The sequence below is a fragment of the Trachinotus anak genome, unplaced genomic scaffold (genome assembly GCF_046630095.1).
Source record: "Trachinotus anak isolate AG129_WGS33_773 ecotype Australia unplaced genomic scaffold, CSIRO_AGI_Tana_v1 ptg000010l, whole genome shotgun sequence".
Taxonomy (NCBI): Eukaryota; Metazoa; Chordata; class Actinopteri; order Carangiformes; family Carangidae; genus Trachinotus; species Trachinotus anak.
Genome location: NW_027273861.1, coordinates 9,194,658 through 9,215,166, shown reverse-complemented (window position 1 = coordinate 9,215,166; position 20,509 = coordinate 9,194,658). Strand labels below are relative to the sequence as shown.

Genomic DNA, 20,509 nt, shown 5'->3' with positions numbered 1-20,509 from the left:
AAAACTATTGACAGCATGTTCTTCAGATTATCCAGAGTGACACCGTAGAGATGTCAATTTTCAGTGCTATGAGTGACACAAACTAAATCTGTATTATGTTGGGATGGAGGCAGAAATCTGTCATAGTTCAGGATAAGGAGAAGCTGCATGACTCAGGCACCAGTAAAAGTTTACAGCAGTTCCCCTGTATTTAAGCTCAGCACATAAAAGCAGACAGGAACAAGAAACAGGCAAAGTCAGGGCGTGGGTCAGTGGTCGAAAACCAGGCAGTAAGGCAAAAGCGGCAGACAAAAGGCAAAATACAAAGATTGGCAGATGGTTGAAAGCAGGCAGGCAAAATGAGACAAAACCAGATAGACAAGGCTGGAAAGTTACAGCATATAAAGCTGTTGTGGAAAAATTTATTTGGTGAGGCCTGAAATAAAACCTTGGAGACACAGTGTCTTTCTTGAGTTTAATTCTTTGCAAATGAGATGTAACACAGTCATACAGAGAGTGTTGCAGTCTGTGGAGTGTGTAAGACAGAGAAAACGTTATAGTTATATAGTAGCAGGATGTAGCAGGAGTGGGGAGTGGGGAGTGGCGTTAGAGAGCTCTATGGCCAAGAAATCAAATGGAATTCCACACAGTCCACTCTCAGACACTATTTCAGCACAGGCCTTGTGACAAACAACTTCTTACAGGGACAGGCCGGTAACAGAAGACAAAACAGGGTTAATGCAGGGGAAAGAGAAGGTCATGTCACAGATAATGTCAGGACACATTTCACAAGACACAAGAGTAGATTCAAAATTTTCCATTACAAAGCACAAATTAGACAGTCTGGTTGGGAGTGGGAGGAAACTATTATTAGTTTGGCTCATAGGCTGGGTGTGACTTTTTTCTCTTTCTGTTCTGCAGTTGGTATAATTCATGTTCTTCACCAAATCACCCTCTTGCAGCTGAATTTTTACGAGGTACTTTGCCTCAAATGCGGAGCTCCTTCTTTGCCTTGACAGTCCAATATAACAGTTGTAATTGGTGACACAGCGCTGTTCTAAATGTTAATCTCAAACAAAAACTGATCCTTTAGAACCACACTCTCTTCAGCTCCTCTCAGCAAAGGTCAAGGATCACCTCCAGGACAGCAGCTGGTGTGGATTCAGTGTTTTGTCAGCAGGGGTGATCATGGTTTAGAGGAGGCTCCTCTGGTTTAAGGAGGGTCTCACTAGTCATCATGCCCCCTGCTGCCTTTTGCTGCTAGGCTTTGATTTTGCTCTGATCTCATTAATAGGTTTACAGTGTGCACAATCCGAATGCACGCCCTGCGGTTATTTTGTGCTGCTGACAAACAGGATCTGTCTGTGTTGTGATAGTGTTGGTGTGTTAAACCATAAAGCTTCCTCCATAATTGATGAGGGCAGACAGAGCTGAAAACCCGCCTGTCACGTATCACATTTCACTGTCCTCTCTCTCTCCTGTGTGAACACAATGCCAAAATCAGAAGCTCACCAAGTAGTTTTCTTCTTGTTGTTAGTTGCATCAAGCTGTTTGAACACGCTTTAAACTAATGCTGGAGTTTTTTTTTTCCTGACTGTTTCTTCAGAGAGTGCTGGTGAGATACCCATGAAAGGCAGAGCATCTGTAGGTTAGAAACATAAACTGATTACATTTAATATATATATATATATATACATATATATATTAAAAAGTAAGTTGAAATATTGAAAATATTAGAAACCAACTGCACACATCTGTTTTACCATCCAAAAGTTACAAAAGTTATAAATGCATCAGTCTCTCTAAGTAAGATATACTCCTACCTAATGTAAACAAGCCATAATTTGGAACTGCCATCTACTGTATATAATACATGTAATAAATCGAGCAATTACCACTCTACCTTTCTTCTATCTCCTTTACCCTCATCCTGCTTTCATATGGAGAAGGTTTGTTCTTGACTGGCAAAGTCAGTCACCTGACCTCAGTCCGTCTGAGCAGGTGTGTCACTCACTGGAAATCAGACCACAGTCAAAAGTTTGCAGTTGAGGCCTGGCAGAGAATCACCAGAGGAGATAACGTGTGTTTTGAAGTCTATGGATCATAGACTTCAGTAAGATATACTTATATATATAAGTCTATGGATCATAGACTATATTATACTACTGTACAAAGGTAAAACACAGTAACTACATATTGAGTCTAAATTGAGTTATAACCTGTCAGGTCTGACTTTCTGTTATCTGTTCAGACATTAAGTCATAGAAATATATATTTTGCAGTAGTAGTATCTGCACTTTCAGTTCTAGCTTTGTATTTCTGCATGGGCTGCAGTTACTGAGCTCTGGCTTGGTAAACCAATGTGTGCTTTAGGACTAAAGGACTACTATAGCTATGGGCAGCTAACTAAACAGCTGAAGTAAGAGGGCTACATTAAGTGAAAGCTAGGTGGTGTGAAAGATGCAGCTAGGCTTGGCTAAAACTAAAGCTAATTTTCCCCTAATTGTTATCTGTAAATGAAAAATATTCATTTAGATGAACTGACATTTTGGTTATTTAGTTTGTTAGATTATCAGATCTCAGTAGCTGCCACCTCACTTGACTCTGGAGAATTGAATACGATTTAGTGGTTAAATTATTCTTAAATCACATACTTAAATGTATTAAATTGTGAATTACTGTAATGTATTGAATTACAGATAGATATTTATTGTACTCAGGCAGATAGATACGTAGCCAAACACAGGAACACTTGATCCCTATAGTTTCTCTCAGTGTTCAATATAGATTATCCAAAGGCAGAGTGCAGTTTCTACTATTTAGTATCTAAATAAGTCATTGCCATTGATACTGTTATGGGAATTTTTTAGGGGCAATATAACCAGTATAAAAAGACATGAATGAATGCATTCCAACTTTTGTGTTTGCTCTCTAGCCTGAAAACTCAAACAAAATTCTGCAGTTACTGCTTTCTGCCTTTGTAGGGCAGCGTAGCTACAAGTAAAAACAAAAGCTACAAGTCCTATCTGTTCATCTGTGCATGTTAACACTCTTAAATTAAAGAGGAAATATTAACCTCATAGTTATGGTCTCATTTAAAGCCAATGGACTGAAGCCCAGAGAAGTTACAAGACAAACAAAAAAGTGCAACTGTCCAGACATTTTTCTGGCACAGTTTTCATTGGGTCTATTACACTTCCCCGAGCTGATGAAAAGTTAGTATTACATTATAACAGATAATGTTGGGGTTTTTTTTTGAATTTTTGCATATATAAATATTATCCTTTATTTGGAATGAAAATTTCAAAATCAAAGGGAGAATATTGCTTATGTTTACTCTGAAGGACTCAGGGGTCATATTTGTACATTGACTGTACTGTCTCTAGAACTGTATATTTTGAAGAGCTGACACAGTATTGATACCTTCATTAGTTATTTTAAGCACAAATTAAACTACTTGATGTTGATGATATACTGCTTATGCACATTTAACTTTTTATGTTGGATAAATAAGTACTTAAGTAAGATGCTTACTTGTCTTAACAATAAATAAATACATAAAAAAAAGACATCAATGCATCTTTTCAGACATGCACAGGGGAAGCAAGGCAGCAGAGTAGAAATATATTAATCAGCCTTTATATACATTACACAGCTTGCATAACTATAACTGGCAGTGCTGGTATGCCAGCAAAAGCAAAACATTTATTCTCATCCATGCTGGTTGACCTCTTGCAACACTCCCTCTTTTCAGTCCAAATTGTGTGCACCGTACTATGAAATACCAATAAGAACTCCGAAGGCGTTTTCATGAGCTCCACCTCTCATGCACCACATGGTGGTCGTTGGTGAAGGCAAATGCAATTAAACCAAAGGGCCTTTACAGTGGCACTGTGGTACTGGTGTGATGTGCGGCTTTTACTGATTCCGTGGTGAAGTGGCAAAAGAAAATGACAACAGTAGATTTGCAGCAAGCCCAATGCAATCACATTTAAGATCTGGCTGACAGACATGTGTGGCTAAGTGTAAACAAAAGTGTTTTAAACCCATTTTGGATTTTTTCAGGATACAAGACACATGAAATTCCAAGTGGACCCTTTCAAAAGAATTCTCGTAATTATTGTTTTGGTTTTGATATAGTAATGCTGCACCACTGAAGGTGTGTCCCAGTATAGGGCCACAATGTCATCACAATGTTTATCCTGTAGCCTCAGAGAGACCACACAGCAGTGGTGCTCAATGGACAAGTTACATTACAAGTTCAGGTCATGCATTTGCAAACAATGTATTAGGTTAATATGTATCTGCTGTTACTTCCTCATCTAAATTCTGACGAAGGTACAGTAAGTCATTACACTAGCCTATGCAGTGACACCTACTTATCCAAGCTGCTGACAGAAACAAAAAGCAGCTTGTAATCTGTGCATTCAGCAGTGGCTATACTGTTGGTTCAGTTAAATATTTGCCAGTGACTGATGACCACCTGAATGCAAACACCACAAAGACATGATATTTTCTGACAGGGACTGCCTGAATTTACCATTAAACAGCTCTACTGGGTCAAAGCTTTAGAAAAAGACATTAACTTTACATATAGTTTAGATTTTAGTTTATGTCATAATGTTATTTATGCATTTTATACATAATATACAAAGCCTGTGCCCTAATAAGTGTCTATTGTATATATATGTGTTTTTGTGTCACAGATTGAGGTGATGCATGAGGAAAGCCAAGGAGGTTCCACCCATGTCGTTGTGACCAATGAGACAGAGGAGAGTTTGTCCAACAGACGCAGGTAAGGACAGAACACACAGGTGTTGTTCATGTGTTCGTCTGTAGTGCTTTGCTTCACTGTACTGAAAAGAAAACACGATTGTGTCGTTGTCCAGGTCAGTAAACAAGGGGTCACTAAATTCACAGATTCCAGAGAACTTTAGTTATATGCCATAATTCTGTGCATGGTTTAAAGTCAGAATGCTGCATTGTTGTGATTTACAGCACTTACAACATGCAGTATTTATGTGAAGAGCACATTTCAGACAGAAGTGGTGTAAGAGTTAACGTCCAGGAGACAGTGCAAGTGGTGATGTAGGACTCCAGTGTGGAATGTACCCATGTTTAATTTTGCTCTGTGTTGTATGAAGGCAGTCAGATCAGAGCAACCTTAGCATTACAACTTTTGTCTATACAGCTGCTTTGTTTAAAGATCCTCTCCAGACATTTGTTAGGATATATAAATACTTTGTTTATGATATTGTTTTTATCTTGTAAAAATTTCTTAAAATTAGATCCACTTTCTCCCTCTTTGGAAAATTCAGTAAACGTGCAAATCGAGGTCATTTCAAAAGTTTAACTGTTAGGCACAACACCTCTGACATTTCACGAAAAAGTCCATTTCCAGTGTACGTGCACTGGTGGCTTCCATATCATGTTTGTTCAAATTGCATATTGAACCATGATTTGCCTTCAAACTAGATGATGTGATGTGACAAAATCAAGCTTGTGTGTTTGTGTGTGCACACATCATTCTGCACAGTGAAGATCTAACATCCATGTTAAGTAACAATAAGCAAAACATATTTTTGAGAGGAGGGGCACTTTACAGTTACTTTGCTGATTTTTCTTGGCCTGTTTTAGATTCCATTGAATTTTCAATCACCTGAACCATCCTCATCTCAGACAATTAATTGCATTTTCTTTTGATGGACTTTGCCCTCCTGGTAAAGTGGTGATTATATTCTTCAATGCTTCCAAACTTTCCCTAAATTACTACAAAGAATTTGTATGACAAACACCCTTCAGTATTATGAGCTACCACTCTTGGAAAACTGAGCAGTCTTCACATTGGAGCTTCTGTTCCTGAGTCGTTATCTAGGCTGACTTTCAGATTTCTGTGCAGCAGTAGTAGTAGCTGTGATTTCCCAAAACTTAAAGTGGAAAGTGGAACTGCACTGCATGATTTAAATGCTCATTCCCTATGTGCAGTGACATGCAGCATGCTATGTAATGTACATGCAACAAAAAGTGATAATTAGAATTCTAATAAAAAAGTATAATAAAAAAAAATAACCTGGCTGCAGGGACTTACCAGTGCAGGAGTGAATCAGGTCAGGGAAAAACGACTATGGTCAGTCGTATGATGAAACAAATGTAGACCCCAGTTCAAAATTAGAGGTCATCAACTGAGGTGACAGTGATGCTTTTAGACAATTTCAGGATTGCTAGCATGCATAGAAAATACAATGTCCCTTGTCTGGAAAGTTCTGTGTAATAGAAAATGTACTGATATGGAAAATGTGTCATTATGAGAATGCATCTAAATATTTGAGAGGGTTTTCACCAGGTGAACTAAAAGAAATGTTACTGACACATAAAGGCATAAGGTGATACATAAAAAATTCTGTTTTATTTGCGGAGTAATGGTTAGTGTGTCATCCCCCTAAGAGTAATCTCATTAAAAAGGAGTGTCATATTTATTATAAAAAAACAAACATGGAAGAGAGAATGAAAATGTACATAAATGACCTCTGCACCTGATTTATTAACACACACTGACCACTGCATCAAGAAAAAAGCATCTGAAATGTATTGTCTGAGAAAAGAATGTGTATAAGTCTGCTCTTAGGGGGACAAAGGCGCCCGGAGACCGCCTGTGACTTCCCCAGCCGCGGAAACGCAGATGTTTCCGATTGATGGCAAAGCAACCCTCACACCCTGGACACACAGAGAGGGAGAGAGGCAACTCAAAACATTAGTCAAGTTTCCATTCAAATTTAGTTCAAATTTTAACTGAATTTTGAGAGAAAACTGGTGTGCATTTCCATTCACCACTGTTATGTAGACTTAAGGAGCTAGGTGCATCGAGACGTATAGTTGATGGCACTAATTCTCCAGTCAGGTGACAATAAACCATTTCATTCTGCCTCAGGGTCTTTCGGCAGGTTGGTGTCCCGTATGTGCTATAAAAACTGACATTGTAGGCATTAACTTCTGTAGGATTAACATCACACTCACACACACACACACCTTGCATATTAGTCATGGGCTGTTTTGCTATACAAAGAGCTTGTTTGCATATACTTTAACTTAATGTAGACTGAGCCTTTTCCTTTTTCTGTCAGAGTACAGTGCTGCTCTCATGAAACATCATTGACAGAACTATTAACATTTTCTAATTGTTTTGGGTCTTCTACTGGTCCACTACTGCTTCTGCTAAATTTGTAATGCTTTTGTTTGTTGATTTCTGACAGCAGGACTTGAAGTCCTGCAGAGTGAAATTTGTCTTTATGCTCTTGTATGGCATTTTTGTGAATTAAGCCTTTCCCACAATCAAAGAAGAACAGATAACTTAAGCTAGTGTTAAACTTTCCGTATCAACAAGTACCTGAGGGTCTGACATAAATTTCGTCATCAGAGGTTGTATACGTGGCTCTGTGCAGGCATCTGTGTGCCTTCAAATATATTGTGTCAACGTAGACAAGTCTGTGCGAGGCAATTTTTGGAGATGATTATGCTAGTGATTAAATCTTACAGATGCACGTTTTCTTTAAGTTAACCTACTCCTATGGCTATCATCATACTTTATATTCTTTAGTTACATCATAAATCAAGATCAAAATAAACATCCCATAATATAATTTACTCCCTAGAAGAGGCTTGTGATAGGATTGAAATAAAGCATTGTCTCCTTGTAACCCATAGTCACTGCTTCTGTGTCTGTTTTCCTGTATTTTTAGTGACTTAAAGAAATAAATGTATCCAATAATAGTTATGAAATTCCAATGTAGATGAGCAAAGGTTCCGTGCCCTCTTACGGTGAAAATACAAAGAGGTATAAAATGGCACACGAGTAAATTAATTACCCCGCAAACTCAGGTTTTCCCAGTTTTTCCCAATTTTCTGCTTTTTGTTCTTTCTGTACCTTGGTAGTGAAATTGGTCAGATGTAGCTTTTTTTCTATTGCCTGGCTGGTGTCTCAATAGGAAAGACGGGTTGCACTTTGTCAGCTTCATGAGAGTGAGTCTTTCACGGCACAACCAAAAACAAAGTGCAATGGTACAAAATAGACTGGCTAATCTAAGAAATTCTGACCATCCAAAAGAAAATGCCAACAATACTTGATACTGAATATTTTCAAGCTGACTACATCTATTCCTCAAACACAGTTTCTTTTTTATGAACCACATTTACAGAGGCAATGACACTGTAAGCGTGTAAGATTTTCTGGTCTTTTTTAAATACTGTTTTAAACAGTAGTTTGCCAGGGTGGAGTGAGAATTACTGTGAGTACATACTATAGTCAGCAAACAATGAAATATAACATGGATGACTGTGCATATGAGGTAACATCATTTGTTTGTGTGGTACATTTAGCATGAAACAACCCGTGCATCATCTAAAGACCATTTATGTAAAAGCGGCCATACAGGAGTATGTGTTCTGGTAATATGGCAGACACAGCAGCATCACTCGCACTGCAGTGCAGTACAGATTACCCATAGATCCTCTGTAGTTGCTGTACACTGTAGGGTCTGTTGCTGTGTGCCATAGGGATCGCACATCCGCGGCATGACCGTGTGATGTGATCATGTGATCGTAGATGCAGGGGTGGTATGGAGCCTTGCCCTCACCTGAAAAGTACACATGCTCCTGGGGAGAAACCCCCATGGCCTTGGCGCAAATCCCCATGAAGACATCGTCAATGTAGATGGAAGAGTTCAGCACCAGAGTTGCATGGTAGATCTTAGTGGCCACGTCACCTGAAACAACGTACCCTGCTCCAGCGGTGTAGTCTGGGTAGGAAGGCCAGGGGTACAGCTCATAGGGAACATGATACTTGCTGCTCTTACGGCGAACTGGAGGGGATCCTCTGTGTACATGCCCCACCCACAGGTCTTTAGCCCCTGATTGGCTGCTCTCAAGCTGCCGCAGGTACTTCACCAAATTGGGCATGTGGACGAAGATGTCATCATCTGCAGACATGAGGAAGCGTGCCTGAGGGCAGTAATTGTGGCCCCAGTGGAACTGCAGGATCAGTTTGGCAGTCAGATTGTGGAAAGAGTCCACAAAGTTCTGCTGAATGAGGTCTCCATAGGCCTGGTCCTCCTGCCGCAGTGCAGTCTGCACCCTGGATCTCCCCCTGACATCTGGGTGCATGCCGAGGGCAAACACCACCCTCACGCTTGCCCCCAGTTCTGACCAAAGAAAGCTCTCGTTTCCCCATGTTTCCCTGATGGCCTGACGCTGCTCAAAGTTCTCTGGTGATGATTTTACAAACAGAAGCAGAAGGACATCATCTAAGCTTTTTCCATCTCGGCCACTACCACCACATTTCCCTGGGTGGTTAATGAGGTATGAATAGTTCCATAATCCGTCATCCACACTGACAGAACCATCTTTTCTACGGTGATGTTTGGAAGTAATGGTGAAGGAAGAATTGAGAAAGTCATAGCGGTTGACCAGGTAACGGTACGTATAGGATCTCACATGGCTGACCATGTGGTAGTCCAGGTCCTCCCAACACACCATCACCATACACAGCACCAGCCCTGTGGTCAAAAGTTGCACACACTGGCACTTGCGGATACGGCGGAAGTTCATGAACATCGCGACTACTTCTTATTTCTGTGTGGGGACCGACTGCCTTTCTAGACTTCTACTCTTGTGGAGGTGTGTCTCCCTCTGTCTTCCGTTCTTTTTATAATAGTAGAGTATGTTATTTCATTGCTGCCTCCTTTCTCTCTCAAGCTTGACTTTTCATCCGACCTTCAGTATCTAGGGCTCCTTTCATCTAACTAATTGTCTTCCTTCTCGTACTTCAGTTTATCTTCTAACGTCTTTCTTGCCTCACACGTGTCCTCCTTCTTTCCTCCTTCTCCTGTCCTATCAGCTGGCTTCTTCTCCTGTCCTATCAGCTGGCTTCTCTTTTTGATGCTGTCAAGTCCAATAGGCCTTTTGTCAGGCTCTTCAGCAGTTTAGGTGTCCTGTTATTGAACTTGCTCCACTGTGTGAAGCAAAACCTAAGTTCCCTCATAGCAACCAGACTGCTCACATATTCTTTCTTCTTCCTGTCCTGAGAACTGCAAGTGAGATTACCCCTCTCCTCTGTTTACTTATCCCTCCTCCTCTCTGGTTATTGTAATGTCAGCATGCTATAAGAACCCATAGCACCTGAAAAGGAAAAGAAAAACAAAAGCAGTTAAGATCAGAGTAATATAGATAAGATTTTTCATGCTTGGGCCACACATTTAAGAAGGACTACATCTGTTCAAGTGATTCATCACAAAATTTCTAGACACTCTCTGGTTCTAGCTTTTGCCTGGTTTTGTATCATTATAAATGAAACATCTTTGTGTTTAAACCTGTTGGTCAGACAAGAACTAGTCATTTGTTGCACTCAAATTTTCAATTTATGTCCAATTTTTCTAGTTCAGAAAGCACACACACAAAACTAGTCTTAGGTGCAGCTATAGTTATATTTGTTATCATCTTTATTCATTGTTGACAGAGCAATAGAACTTATTTCTCCTAGACATCAAGGGGCGTATAAGTGGCTTAAAGGTTTAAGATATTAACCACAAAATCACATTGTTGCTGGATCATATCTGTCCAGAGATCTGTGTTGCAACATCACCCTGTCCCTCTTTTTCCTGATGTTTCTTCTTGACTCTACCTTCAACTGATCAAAAAATGCAAAAAAGTCACTCCAGGTAGACCTAAAATTATGAGTCGATGATTAGTTGATTTACATAAAAAACTGATTTGGCAACAGTTTTAATTAATTGGATGAAATGAATATTTGCTGCTTATCCCTCTTTCATATTGTAATTTATATACTTTTTTATGGATGATTGTTTGGACACTTGATAATGAAAATAGTCAGTAGCTGATTCCAGGGATCTCACATTTCAGTCATAGGTTTAGGGTTGCAACTAATGATCATATTCATTATTGATTAATTGATTTATCGTTTAGTCAATAGCATTTTCCACAATTCAACACAATTTCCCAGAGTCCAAAGTAGGATTTCAGATGTCTTGATTTATCTCACCAAAAGTCCCAAAACCCAAAATATTCGAATTACTATTATTATCATTAGTAATTATTATTACTGTGGTATTTTTGTTTGACAAATTAATGAAATGGTTACTCCTCACAATTATATCAGTTTATAAATTTTTGTATCATTTCAGCTCCTGTTATGCAAACCACACAAAAATATCCTCACAGAAGGAGCAGAATCTTATCAGGTTGAGGAGGGAAAGGAGGGGTGGGTTTCAGTTCAGGATCTATATTGGACCAGAGGTGCGCTGTCAAGAGTGGCAAACCAGGCGAATGTCTGGGGCCCCCAAAGGGAGATGGGGTGTTCATTGATGGGCTTTTTTTTTGCCTGGGGTCCCCCAGAGTCTAGGATCACCACTGTACTGGATGCAAAGTATGACCACCAATTGGACCTGAAACAATACTGAAACAGAATGTACATTATTAATTAAATCATGTCAGAAATGTTAGGAGCAGATAAATAGGTGAGTTAGAACAGATTAATCCTCCTCCCCCCGTCACACTTGGTACTGTACACATGCAGTTAGTCAGAAAAGGGAGGTTAGTCTGCTTGCACGTGTGGCACTCTCACAGGTAAATAAGGTAATAAGAGAGTCACCCATTGCCACCCATTAGCTGGACCACATAATGACAGCAGCCACCACCTATCCCAAATAAAGTCCATCTTTTCGTGAGCTTAGAGTCAATCATTCTCTCAAATAGCAACTGTGTTGCCAAGTCAAGGACTTCAGGGGATGCAGGAAACATTTCTGTCTAGTTTGGACACTGAGATTTATAGCTTGAGGCTGATAACCAAACTGTATCATCTATCAAACCTTTGTAACTGCCTTTAGATACAGTAACAATCATACATTACACATGAATGTATTCATATTTTAACAAATTTCCATTAATCATCTACAGAGTTGCATTTAGCTCTTAATGTGACATGTATTCAGAGCATGAAATTAACTTTGTCTGTTGCCTCAGTGGCACCAGAATACATAATGTTTAAAAGCAAGTGTCGTAGTTACCTTAGACCCTCCAGACAGAGCTGAACCTCTTCAGAAGTTGGCAGGTGAATAACAATATGAGGCAGTGTGGATGTGTGTACACAGAGACAAAAAAAAATCCTCATGTCAACAGAACTGCGGATGGGATTTACATATCTTTTCTCTCTTTAACAAAATGAAAACTGATCCTTCTAATGACTGAATAACAACTAAGCATGTGTTTGCTTAAGAGAACAGCTTTGATCTTTGGTCTTTACAAGACAGCAAATATATACTATAGCCAGCAAACACTGAAATATAACATGAAAGATTAAAATATGGCAGACTGTATGAGGTATTTGTTTGTTTGGTACATTTAGCATGACGCAATCTGTGTGTCATCATAAGGCTACTCCCTACTAAACAACAGGGTGCAACAATACAGGTGGAAATAAAAGGACTTCCCATCATACGGGCTCATGAACAACTAACTGAGACCTTCACATCTCACATTCAGTAAGAAAATTTAGACAAAATCTAGTCACCAACAAACCAAACATAATCGTAAACTACACTGTCAAGGGATCAAACTCGGTTCAGGTGATTTTTCTTGCACTAGCATTGCTGAACAGAGCAAATTGCTTTATAATCTGTGTCACGTGGATGTGACTGTCTGTACAGTGCTAGTGAAGGGCGTCCTGTTTGCTGTCTGTTGGATATGCCATGAATTCCCGTACAAGTTCAATCTGCCTGTCTCTCATTGTTGGTCAAAATATTAGTAACAGCTCATATAGGAAGATCATGAAGGGTCAACCCCACTGAACTCCTACTCGGTCTAGTCCGGTACTGAAGTCAGTGCACTGTATTGATATGTAAAGAGTGAGGAAAAAAAAGTATTTGAACAGTGTTATGAAGATATTACTTTTCAGATATTCACACACACATAGAATAGGACTAAAAACTGTTTGAACTTCAGCTGACAAGAACAGTGTTAAACAGGTCAGAGTACAGTGCCTATCTTGAATCTGTTTGCGGTGATGATTGTACAGGGGAAAAAAGATTTTTCCGGGCCAAAGGGACTTTGTAGCATCGGCCTTATGACAATAGCTAGAAGGAGTGGTGGAGGAGATCAAGAGGTGCTGTTTGATCACTGACCGGGTGTAAAGCTCAGGAGTTTGAGTGAACCAATTTTATTAATTTTTTTGGCCTGATTATTTATGCAGGAAAGGTTTTTTGTGTTTGGTGGTGAGAACGTTGTACCAGGCTGAAATATTGAAATCCCAAATTCATACAGTTGAATCTACAAAATTAATTGTGCCTGAACAAGTTGTAAGTCTGAAAGGTTTGTCAACAACTTTCACTGGCAAATTCGCTTGGCTGTTGTAAATTAATTCTGTGAGTTGGCCATATAACATAAATGAAACACTTGGATGTTCTTTGGTTAATATGCTTGAAGAAACATCCCTTTGTATACTTTTGAAGTCTGAAGAAATGGGAAATGATCATCAGTAGATTTTGAAGTCAAGGTGGTTGCTTATTTACTACTGTGGTAGATAGAAGTTAGCTCGTCAGTTATGGAGATAAATGACAGACAGCTGGTGGACACAGTTGTCAAAATCTGCAGTTTGAAACTTATGTGACACCAACATAACACAAGTTATGTTGGTGTCACATAAGTTTCAAACTAAGTCAGCAAGGATCCACTGATGGTTGCCTCAGTCTTTAAACAATGATAAAGCTACAAACACATACAGTAAATGGCAAGCAGGTGGACGAAGCCACTGGGCTGACCCGAACATAGTTATCTAGGGAGAGGGACAGATTTGATGTTGATGACAGCCACAGAGAACGACAGTGGGCCACACAGCCTGCTCCAGTGGGCCGATGACCTTGCTGACTTTCAAGGTCATCGGCCATTTACAGTATGTGTTTGTAGCTTTATCATTGTTTAAAGACTGAGGCAACCATCAGTGGACCCTTGCTGACTTAGTTTGTAGGAATAATGAAGTAAAAAAGAGAAATGTAAAGGTTTGGGTGAAAAGTTCACAGAAGAAGTGAAAAACTAGAAAAACCAAATGCTTCAGGTTGTGCATCAGCTAGCAGTAACTGTGCAGATGGCAGACAGAGCAGAGCAGCACAGTGGGTTCAGCACCACATCTCCCAGTGAGACCAGGTCAAACAACATAATCAATAGGTAGAAGACAACTGGAATCTAGTCTGACTTTATTTAGCAGGATACTGTTGTGTAGCTTTGTTTTCTATATTGGTTGAATCAGAAATTGTAATAAACTAATTAATAATTAAAATATTTAGTTTAGTCCTAAAGAATTTTATTATATAAATATCTAATGAAGTAAGAAAAGCCACTAACATGCTGCTGTATTTACTGCTCTACTGTCCATTTGGAATTCTAATCTTTCTCTGTCCTAACTAGAGTTTTATAGTCATTTTTCAGACTGTAGCTACTATGTTGTTGTTGTTGTGACTGTTGTATGAAAATACAATTTCTTCACAAACTACAATAAGTGCGTTAACATCAATTAGACTATAACACTACAAAATTATATAAATATGTTTACTATAACATAACAAAATTACATAATAAAGGTAATTTATATGCAGAGGTTTCTATTTCATGTATTGTTATAAAACCAGCATGGTTAATTTAACCTGTTTAACTAGGCTACATGATTCTTGTACAATGTGATATTTCTACCGTCATTAATTCCATAACCATAAGTTGACCTATCACCATGGAGTAATGTCAAGTATAGACCGTAATGTCATGTGGTCTAAACTGTTCAGTTTTTTGAAAGTAAGCTAGATAAATTTACTTTGAGTTTAAGTGATAATTTACTTTGGCTTTTCTGTGATGAAGAGGTTTGTAAAAATAACCCTGTGAGGACCTCAACAACTTGCAACTGCCTCATTTTATATTTCTTTTAATGCAGAAACAAAATTAATTTGTAATTATATTTGATAAATATATCTTAGTGAACTGACACAGGGAAGGGGATAGATAGAAACGGATTGGCCCCCCAAACACAAAAATAACCATTGTATATTGTAAACACCCCCAAAACTGCCTGTCAACCATGTTGACTAATTGCCTTTAACTCTGCAGTGGACGCTGTGAATGTAAGTGCTGACTTAGCACAAAGAACTATAATAGAGGGGCTTTAGCCCAACAGAGCCCCTGAGCAGAGAAGCTGCCGACGTGTGTGCAATGCTGCCGCATAATAGGATGAACACATATTTCCACAGCAGCATAATTTGACTGAACACTGGGGTCAACCAACAGTAGAGAGCCCTTACAACACATGGCCAAGCCTTAACAGTAGTAATCTTGTGACTAAACATGATGACCCATCAATTCCATTTTTATAGATGACTCTAACAGGCAGTAGCATCATTCACTTTTCACAAGTTTTTTTGAAGGGTAAACAGGAAGTTAGTCATTTTGTGCTTCCTGTTGCTTGTGTGTATGTGTAGGTTTTAACCAACCAAATGTGGATGTGTATATATATATATATATATATAGGTAGGAAGTGGTGTTATTTTTGTCAAACCACAATGTAAAGAAAAGGTAGAAGAAATTAAAAAACAGACCTCAATTTCACCTTGATCACAGTGTCAACAAATGACTGCTTAAAACATGCAAAAGAATGTGCATTTATCAACCTAAATAGAATAAAACAAATGTGCAGAAGCACAATTCCAGATTTGTATAGTGTGTGCACACACAGGCTCTCAGGATAAATACTAAAACCTGTTGAACATCAACCAACATACTGTATGTTTCAGACATAAAATGTGATTGCAACTGCATGTACGTGAAAAACTTAAATCTCAAACATACATATAATATACAGGTTATTAAAGGTCATTTTTTCTGACAGCCATTGTTACTACTAAAACAGATTTACTGACAAAACCAAATTACTGATATCTGCAGGGAATACTGCAGAACCTTGTGCACCTCCATGAAGTTGGTACCCCATGTTAACAGAACACGAATAAACCTATTTCACTCAGTTTGTGCAGGTTTGTACACACTAATTGCAAACCTTTTTCCTCACACCAGGCCTATTATGTCTGCATCTCATTAATGCCCAAATCACTCCAAAGTGGTCTCACTTCCTTATAACTACCGTACATCCTTTGTGCTCAGTTGTGCAAGCAAAGCAAACATCTGTGCGTCATTATTTCCATACTTCACAATTTATTTATCTGAGGTTTAAGGCCAACAACCATGTGCAAATGAACAAGCCACCATTAATGTGGTGCTGAGGCTTTTTTATTTTGCCTGTATAAGTGTGAATAAACAACACACAATACGATAGGGGTGCTACCTTCAGAGAAGTACGAATGTAGACTAAACTCTTTCTACTTTATCTTGTGCAATATGAGCTATTTCTATTTATGTTCACTAAAAATAGTAAAAGTAATTATATTTCATTGTTTGACATTCATTCCTACATCTATCTGGGCCTCCAGAGCTCTTTTGGTGTCAAAGCATGTCAAAGCCCCCAGTAAATAAACACACATGACAAAGTGAACATGTAACCCTATCTTTAACGATTCCAATGTCATTTCAAGGTAGCAACGCAACAGCCACCACCGGTATTTCCAGCAACACACGTAAATATAGTATCGTGAGTGCATGTCCTACAGCACCACTGCTGAAAAATATCCTAAGGGAAACACTGCACTGCGATACTGATTGGCCTCTATCCTTTATATGTACTTTGATAATTAAAAACCTGCTTTTTTCCGCTTTTTTGTAACAGTGTATTTAACGGCTAATTCAAGGGCTTTGTAATTTGTTTATGTAGTTTGAGAAGTAGGAGAATTTTCTTGATTGTGGTGTGACGATGTGTGAGTTGGGCTGCCAGGCTGACATATCAGATGCAAGTGGAGCTGGGTGCTTAGAGCCCACCTTGTGAAGAAACCCAAGGCATGAACAGGAACAAAACCAGATTTAATATTTTCCATATTTCTATCCAATATTCCATAAAAATTTTTAATTTTCTGTTAATCATTTTATACACACACACACACACTCACACACACACAAACACACACACACACACACACACACACACACACACACACACACACACACAGATACATACATGGACTAAAAACTGCTGGTTCATTTTCTTGTGGTCACCTCTAGGGAATCAAGGTTTGTTCAGTTTTGTTGTTTCATCCTTTTACTTTCAGATGGCCAGAAGAGAACAATGGCAGGTGAACTCATGTGGCACCAAATCATTAAAGTAGAGCAGGTTGAAAATTTAAGACCCTTTGTCAAGAGGTGCAGTGTGATTCATTAGAGTGAGAACATAATCTCAGGTGCACACATCAGTGGACATCAGTGCTCAGGTGCTGATGTTTGCCACCAGGCAGTTCTTAATGCTGGAAAAGCCCAGTTTGCTCAGCCAACTTGTGTTTTTCCTACAGTATAGCAGACAATGCAGATGAGTTCACCATTTGCATCAGATGAGCTGAAAGTCTCTAAACAGCAGGGAAATGGCACCTCTCGGCTATAATGAAAGTCTATGTTGGCTGTTTACATGTGCTGCTTTCCTTGTAAATTAGCTGTTTTGAATGTAGGCAAATGTTCCATTGTGGGTTGGGGCAGAGAGAACAGATAGCATCTATCCCATAACTAACCATCATACAGTGTAACATAGTCAGTTTGACATAGTTTTGGTTCTCTACATAATAAGTGCTATTCACCATTAGGGTGAAATATTACTGGAATGTAGAATATTTCTGTTATTTAGGTTGTGGTCACATGTTGATTCAATGTGAGTTTCATCAGTCTGTTGGCTTTGATAACTGTTAACTGATCTGGGAAACAAGGATTTAAAATGTCCACAGTCCCATCTGAATTTCACAGGAACCAGAAGCAACAGAATTTCATGAAGGAGGATTAGAAGATTGAAACCAATATGTGTGCACAACAAAAACTATGTGGGTTTCGGCATTGCATAGGTCAAAGTTAAACCAAGAAGTGGTTCTATAAACTCAGATGAATATCTGGGTGATAATTTTACTATTCAGTTTCCTTTCTGCTTGTTTTTCCCAAATTTTTATCTATTAATTATATGATATTGATGAATAAAAAAAACAAACAAAAAAAAAAAACGAAGACAAAGCGGTAGTAAACTTTATAATCCAAGTGTTGTATTATGGATCAGACTGATTTCACTGAACTCGGACAATTGAATGAGGTTGAAAGCAGAAGTTAACAGTGTTGCAACCAGGATCCTACCCTACTTACCTTTTTTTTTTTTACTGTTTAATTTCACAAAGGTGTTTGGAAATCTTTGGTGCAGAAAACGGTGGCAGTAGTTCTTGTTTTTTCATCAGTAACAGGCCCTATGGCATTGCCATTGAAAACAAAAAAAAAAGGAGAAAAGCTCTCAACTGACTGGTTCCAGATGTTTGAATGACTCTCAACTATCCAAATAGTTTTTGGGTAGTTTTTTTATATTTCTGCCAGAGCTATACAAATGACTAGTATTGAAACAAACATAGATGCATTACTCTCACTAATGTTACAACTGTAGAGGTTAACCACTCCAAGACACAAGCCACCAGGAGTAGTGCTTGTGTGAGCCAAATTTTGCATAATTGTTTTTGGTTAGAAGATCAAACAAACGGAAGGAAGTATTTCCTCATCTCGCCATCTGACTTCATGGTTCTTTGAAGAACATAAAACATAAAAGTGTCTGTTGGTCTACACAGAAAAAGGGTGTTAAGGGTAACCATCCTGTGTCCAGATGAGCTTCTGGAAAAAAAAGTCCTGTCAGTGCGATAAAGTCAAGCTTTTATTAGGCTTATATCTAAACCCTAATATTTTTTTCGACAGACACCTGTTATCACTGCAATTGCAGCAGCGGCACAAACAAGTTCCATGACATGATCACTATCAATGAAGTCTAGTTCTAAAACAACATCTAGACCAATGACAACTAAGTCTACATTGAAAACAAAGAGAAACAGACTCATGTTGAATCTGAATATGTTTTGGAGAATGAAGGGAACACAAATCCTTTCAAATTAATCATTAACCAGAACTACTTTATGACTTTCTGTCCTGTGCTTTTACAACTGGTGTGCCATATTCCCCTGTTAACCTATCCTGCTCAGTCTGAGCCTGGTTCAGCTCCTTATCTTTGCTGGAATACTCCTTTAAACTCTGGATCTGGCCAGCAACATCCCAGCAGAGCCCTGGTGTAAAGATGCTATGGTTTTGTAACTCGTTTTCCCCCCTCTTACCTCTCTAACTCTGTCAGGCTGCTTCTGCAAGCTGACACTTTACCTTGAACACTGGAAGATAATGTAGACTTCATTTAGAGGAACATCTTTCAGCACACAAACACACATGTACACACTGTGTTCCTTACTTACCGGGCTGTTTTTTGAGTTCGGATAAATCCTCCACCTCTCCTATGCACAGCTCCTCTAAACTCACTCTCTCTTTCTCTCTGTCTACCTGCGACACTCACCTTTTCTGCCTCACACTTTCCAGCCGCATCTTTTTTTCTTCACTCTCTGCTTTCTGCCACATCTTTACTCTTCACTTGCTTCTCTTCCTTGTTTTCCTGTCACTATTTCCCCTGTCAGATGCAGTAGTTAATCTGAGCAGAGCTTCACATGTCTTCTCTGATTGCCCTGAAGTCCCTGTCTGACCATGTGTGAGAGAGTCACACTGTGTGCTGTGGTGGGTGGGTGCATGTTGTAAAGGGGGAGGAACCACTGGGCAGCAGAGGAAAACCTCTTTGCCTCTACTTTACACTTTAAACACACCTACCTAGAAGTGTCTGTATTTTTGTTTTTTGTTCCATGAAACTAGTTTCAGATTAATGAATGTTAATCAGTCAATTAATTAATCCATCAATCAATCAATCAATCAATCAATCAGACTTTATTTGTATAGCACATTTCATACAAAGAATGTAAGCAAAGTGCTTTACAGAATAAAAGCAATAAAAAAGAACTGCCCATCCCCGCACGCACACACACGCACACACACATGCACACACACACACACACACACACACACACACACACACACACACACACACACACACACACTCTCACTCTTTGTCATTACGGATTACTTTCTGAAACTACTGTACACTTGCAATACTGTGCAAAAGTTTCAGGGACTTAAAGTAAAGTGGGGATGCTCTGAAAATAATGCCATGGATAGTTTTTGTATTTATTAGTTAACTTCATACAAAATGCAGCTTTAAATTATATCCAGTGTCAGTTTTTCCCCTTTTGAAAAATGTAAAACTACAGCTATGGTAGCCCTACAGTTCATGTGTTCTTACACAAAAAGCAAGGGAATTGAAATTTCATGGCATCTGACTTCAGATCACCATGACAAACAGAGCATCATGACACTCATTACAAAGACAATAGATAGGCTTTAGTCTTAATAGCTCATTGCCCACAAATGGGACAGGGCACCTCCAGAT

At 38.9% G+C, this 20,509-nt stretch overlaps 2 protein-coding genes across 7 annotated transcripts in view; one reads left to right on the top strand and one right to left on the bottom strand.

Moving 5' to 3' along the window:
- The window catches only part of mcf2l2 (MCF.2 cell line derived transforming sequence-like 2), a 124,370-nt gene that overhangs the window by 46,402 nt on the left and 57,459 nt on the right, over nt 1-20,509 (top strand). For both annotated transcript variants that reach the window (XM_071487343.1, XM_071487344.1), the window contains one exon: nt 4,686-4,774. In XM_071487343.1, the coding sequence (XP_071343444.1) occupies nt 4,686-4,774 (89 nt within the window). The remainder of the gene's footprint in view (nt 1-4,685; nt 4,775-20,509) is intronic.
- Nucleotides 436-20,038, bottom strand: b3gnt5a (UDP-GlcNAc:betaGal beta-1,3-N-acetylglucosaminyltransferase 5a). 5 transcript variants are annotated; one of them, XM_071487347.1, is made up of 3 exons: nt 19,434-20,038; nt 11,191-11,443; nt 436-10,130 (listed from the first exon to the last, which is right to left on the bottom strand). In XM_071487347.1, the coding sequence occupies exon 3, from the start codon at nt 9,583-9,585 to the stop codon at nt 8,386-8,388; it is 1,200 nt and encodes a 399-aa protein (XP_071343448.1). In that variant the 5' UTR covers nt 9,586-10,130; nt 11,191-11,443; nt 19,434-20,038; the 3' UTR covers nt 436-8,385. The 5 variants fall into 5 exon arrangements, with proteins under 5 accessions (XP_071343448.1, XP_071343447.1, XP_071343449.1 ...); XM_071487346.1 differs by having other exon boundaries at nt 436-10,149; nt 11,207-11,443; XM_071487348.1 differs by lacking the exon at nt 11,191-11,443 and having other exon boundaries at nt 19,418-20,038.

Bases quoted from the DNA above. Each gene is read 5' to 3' on its own strand.
- b3gnt5a (XM_071487348.1), bottom strand. From the start codon at position 9,585: ATGTTCATGAACTTCCGCCGTATCCGCAAGTGCCAGTGTGTGCAACTT.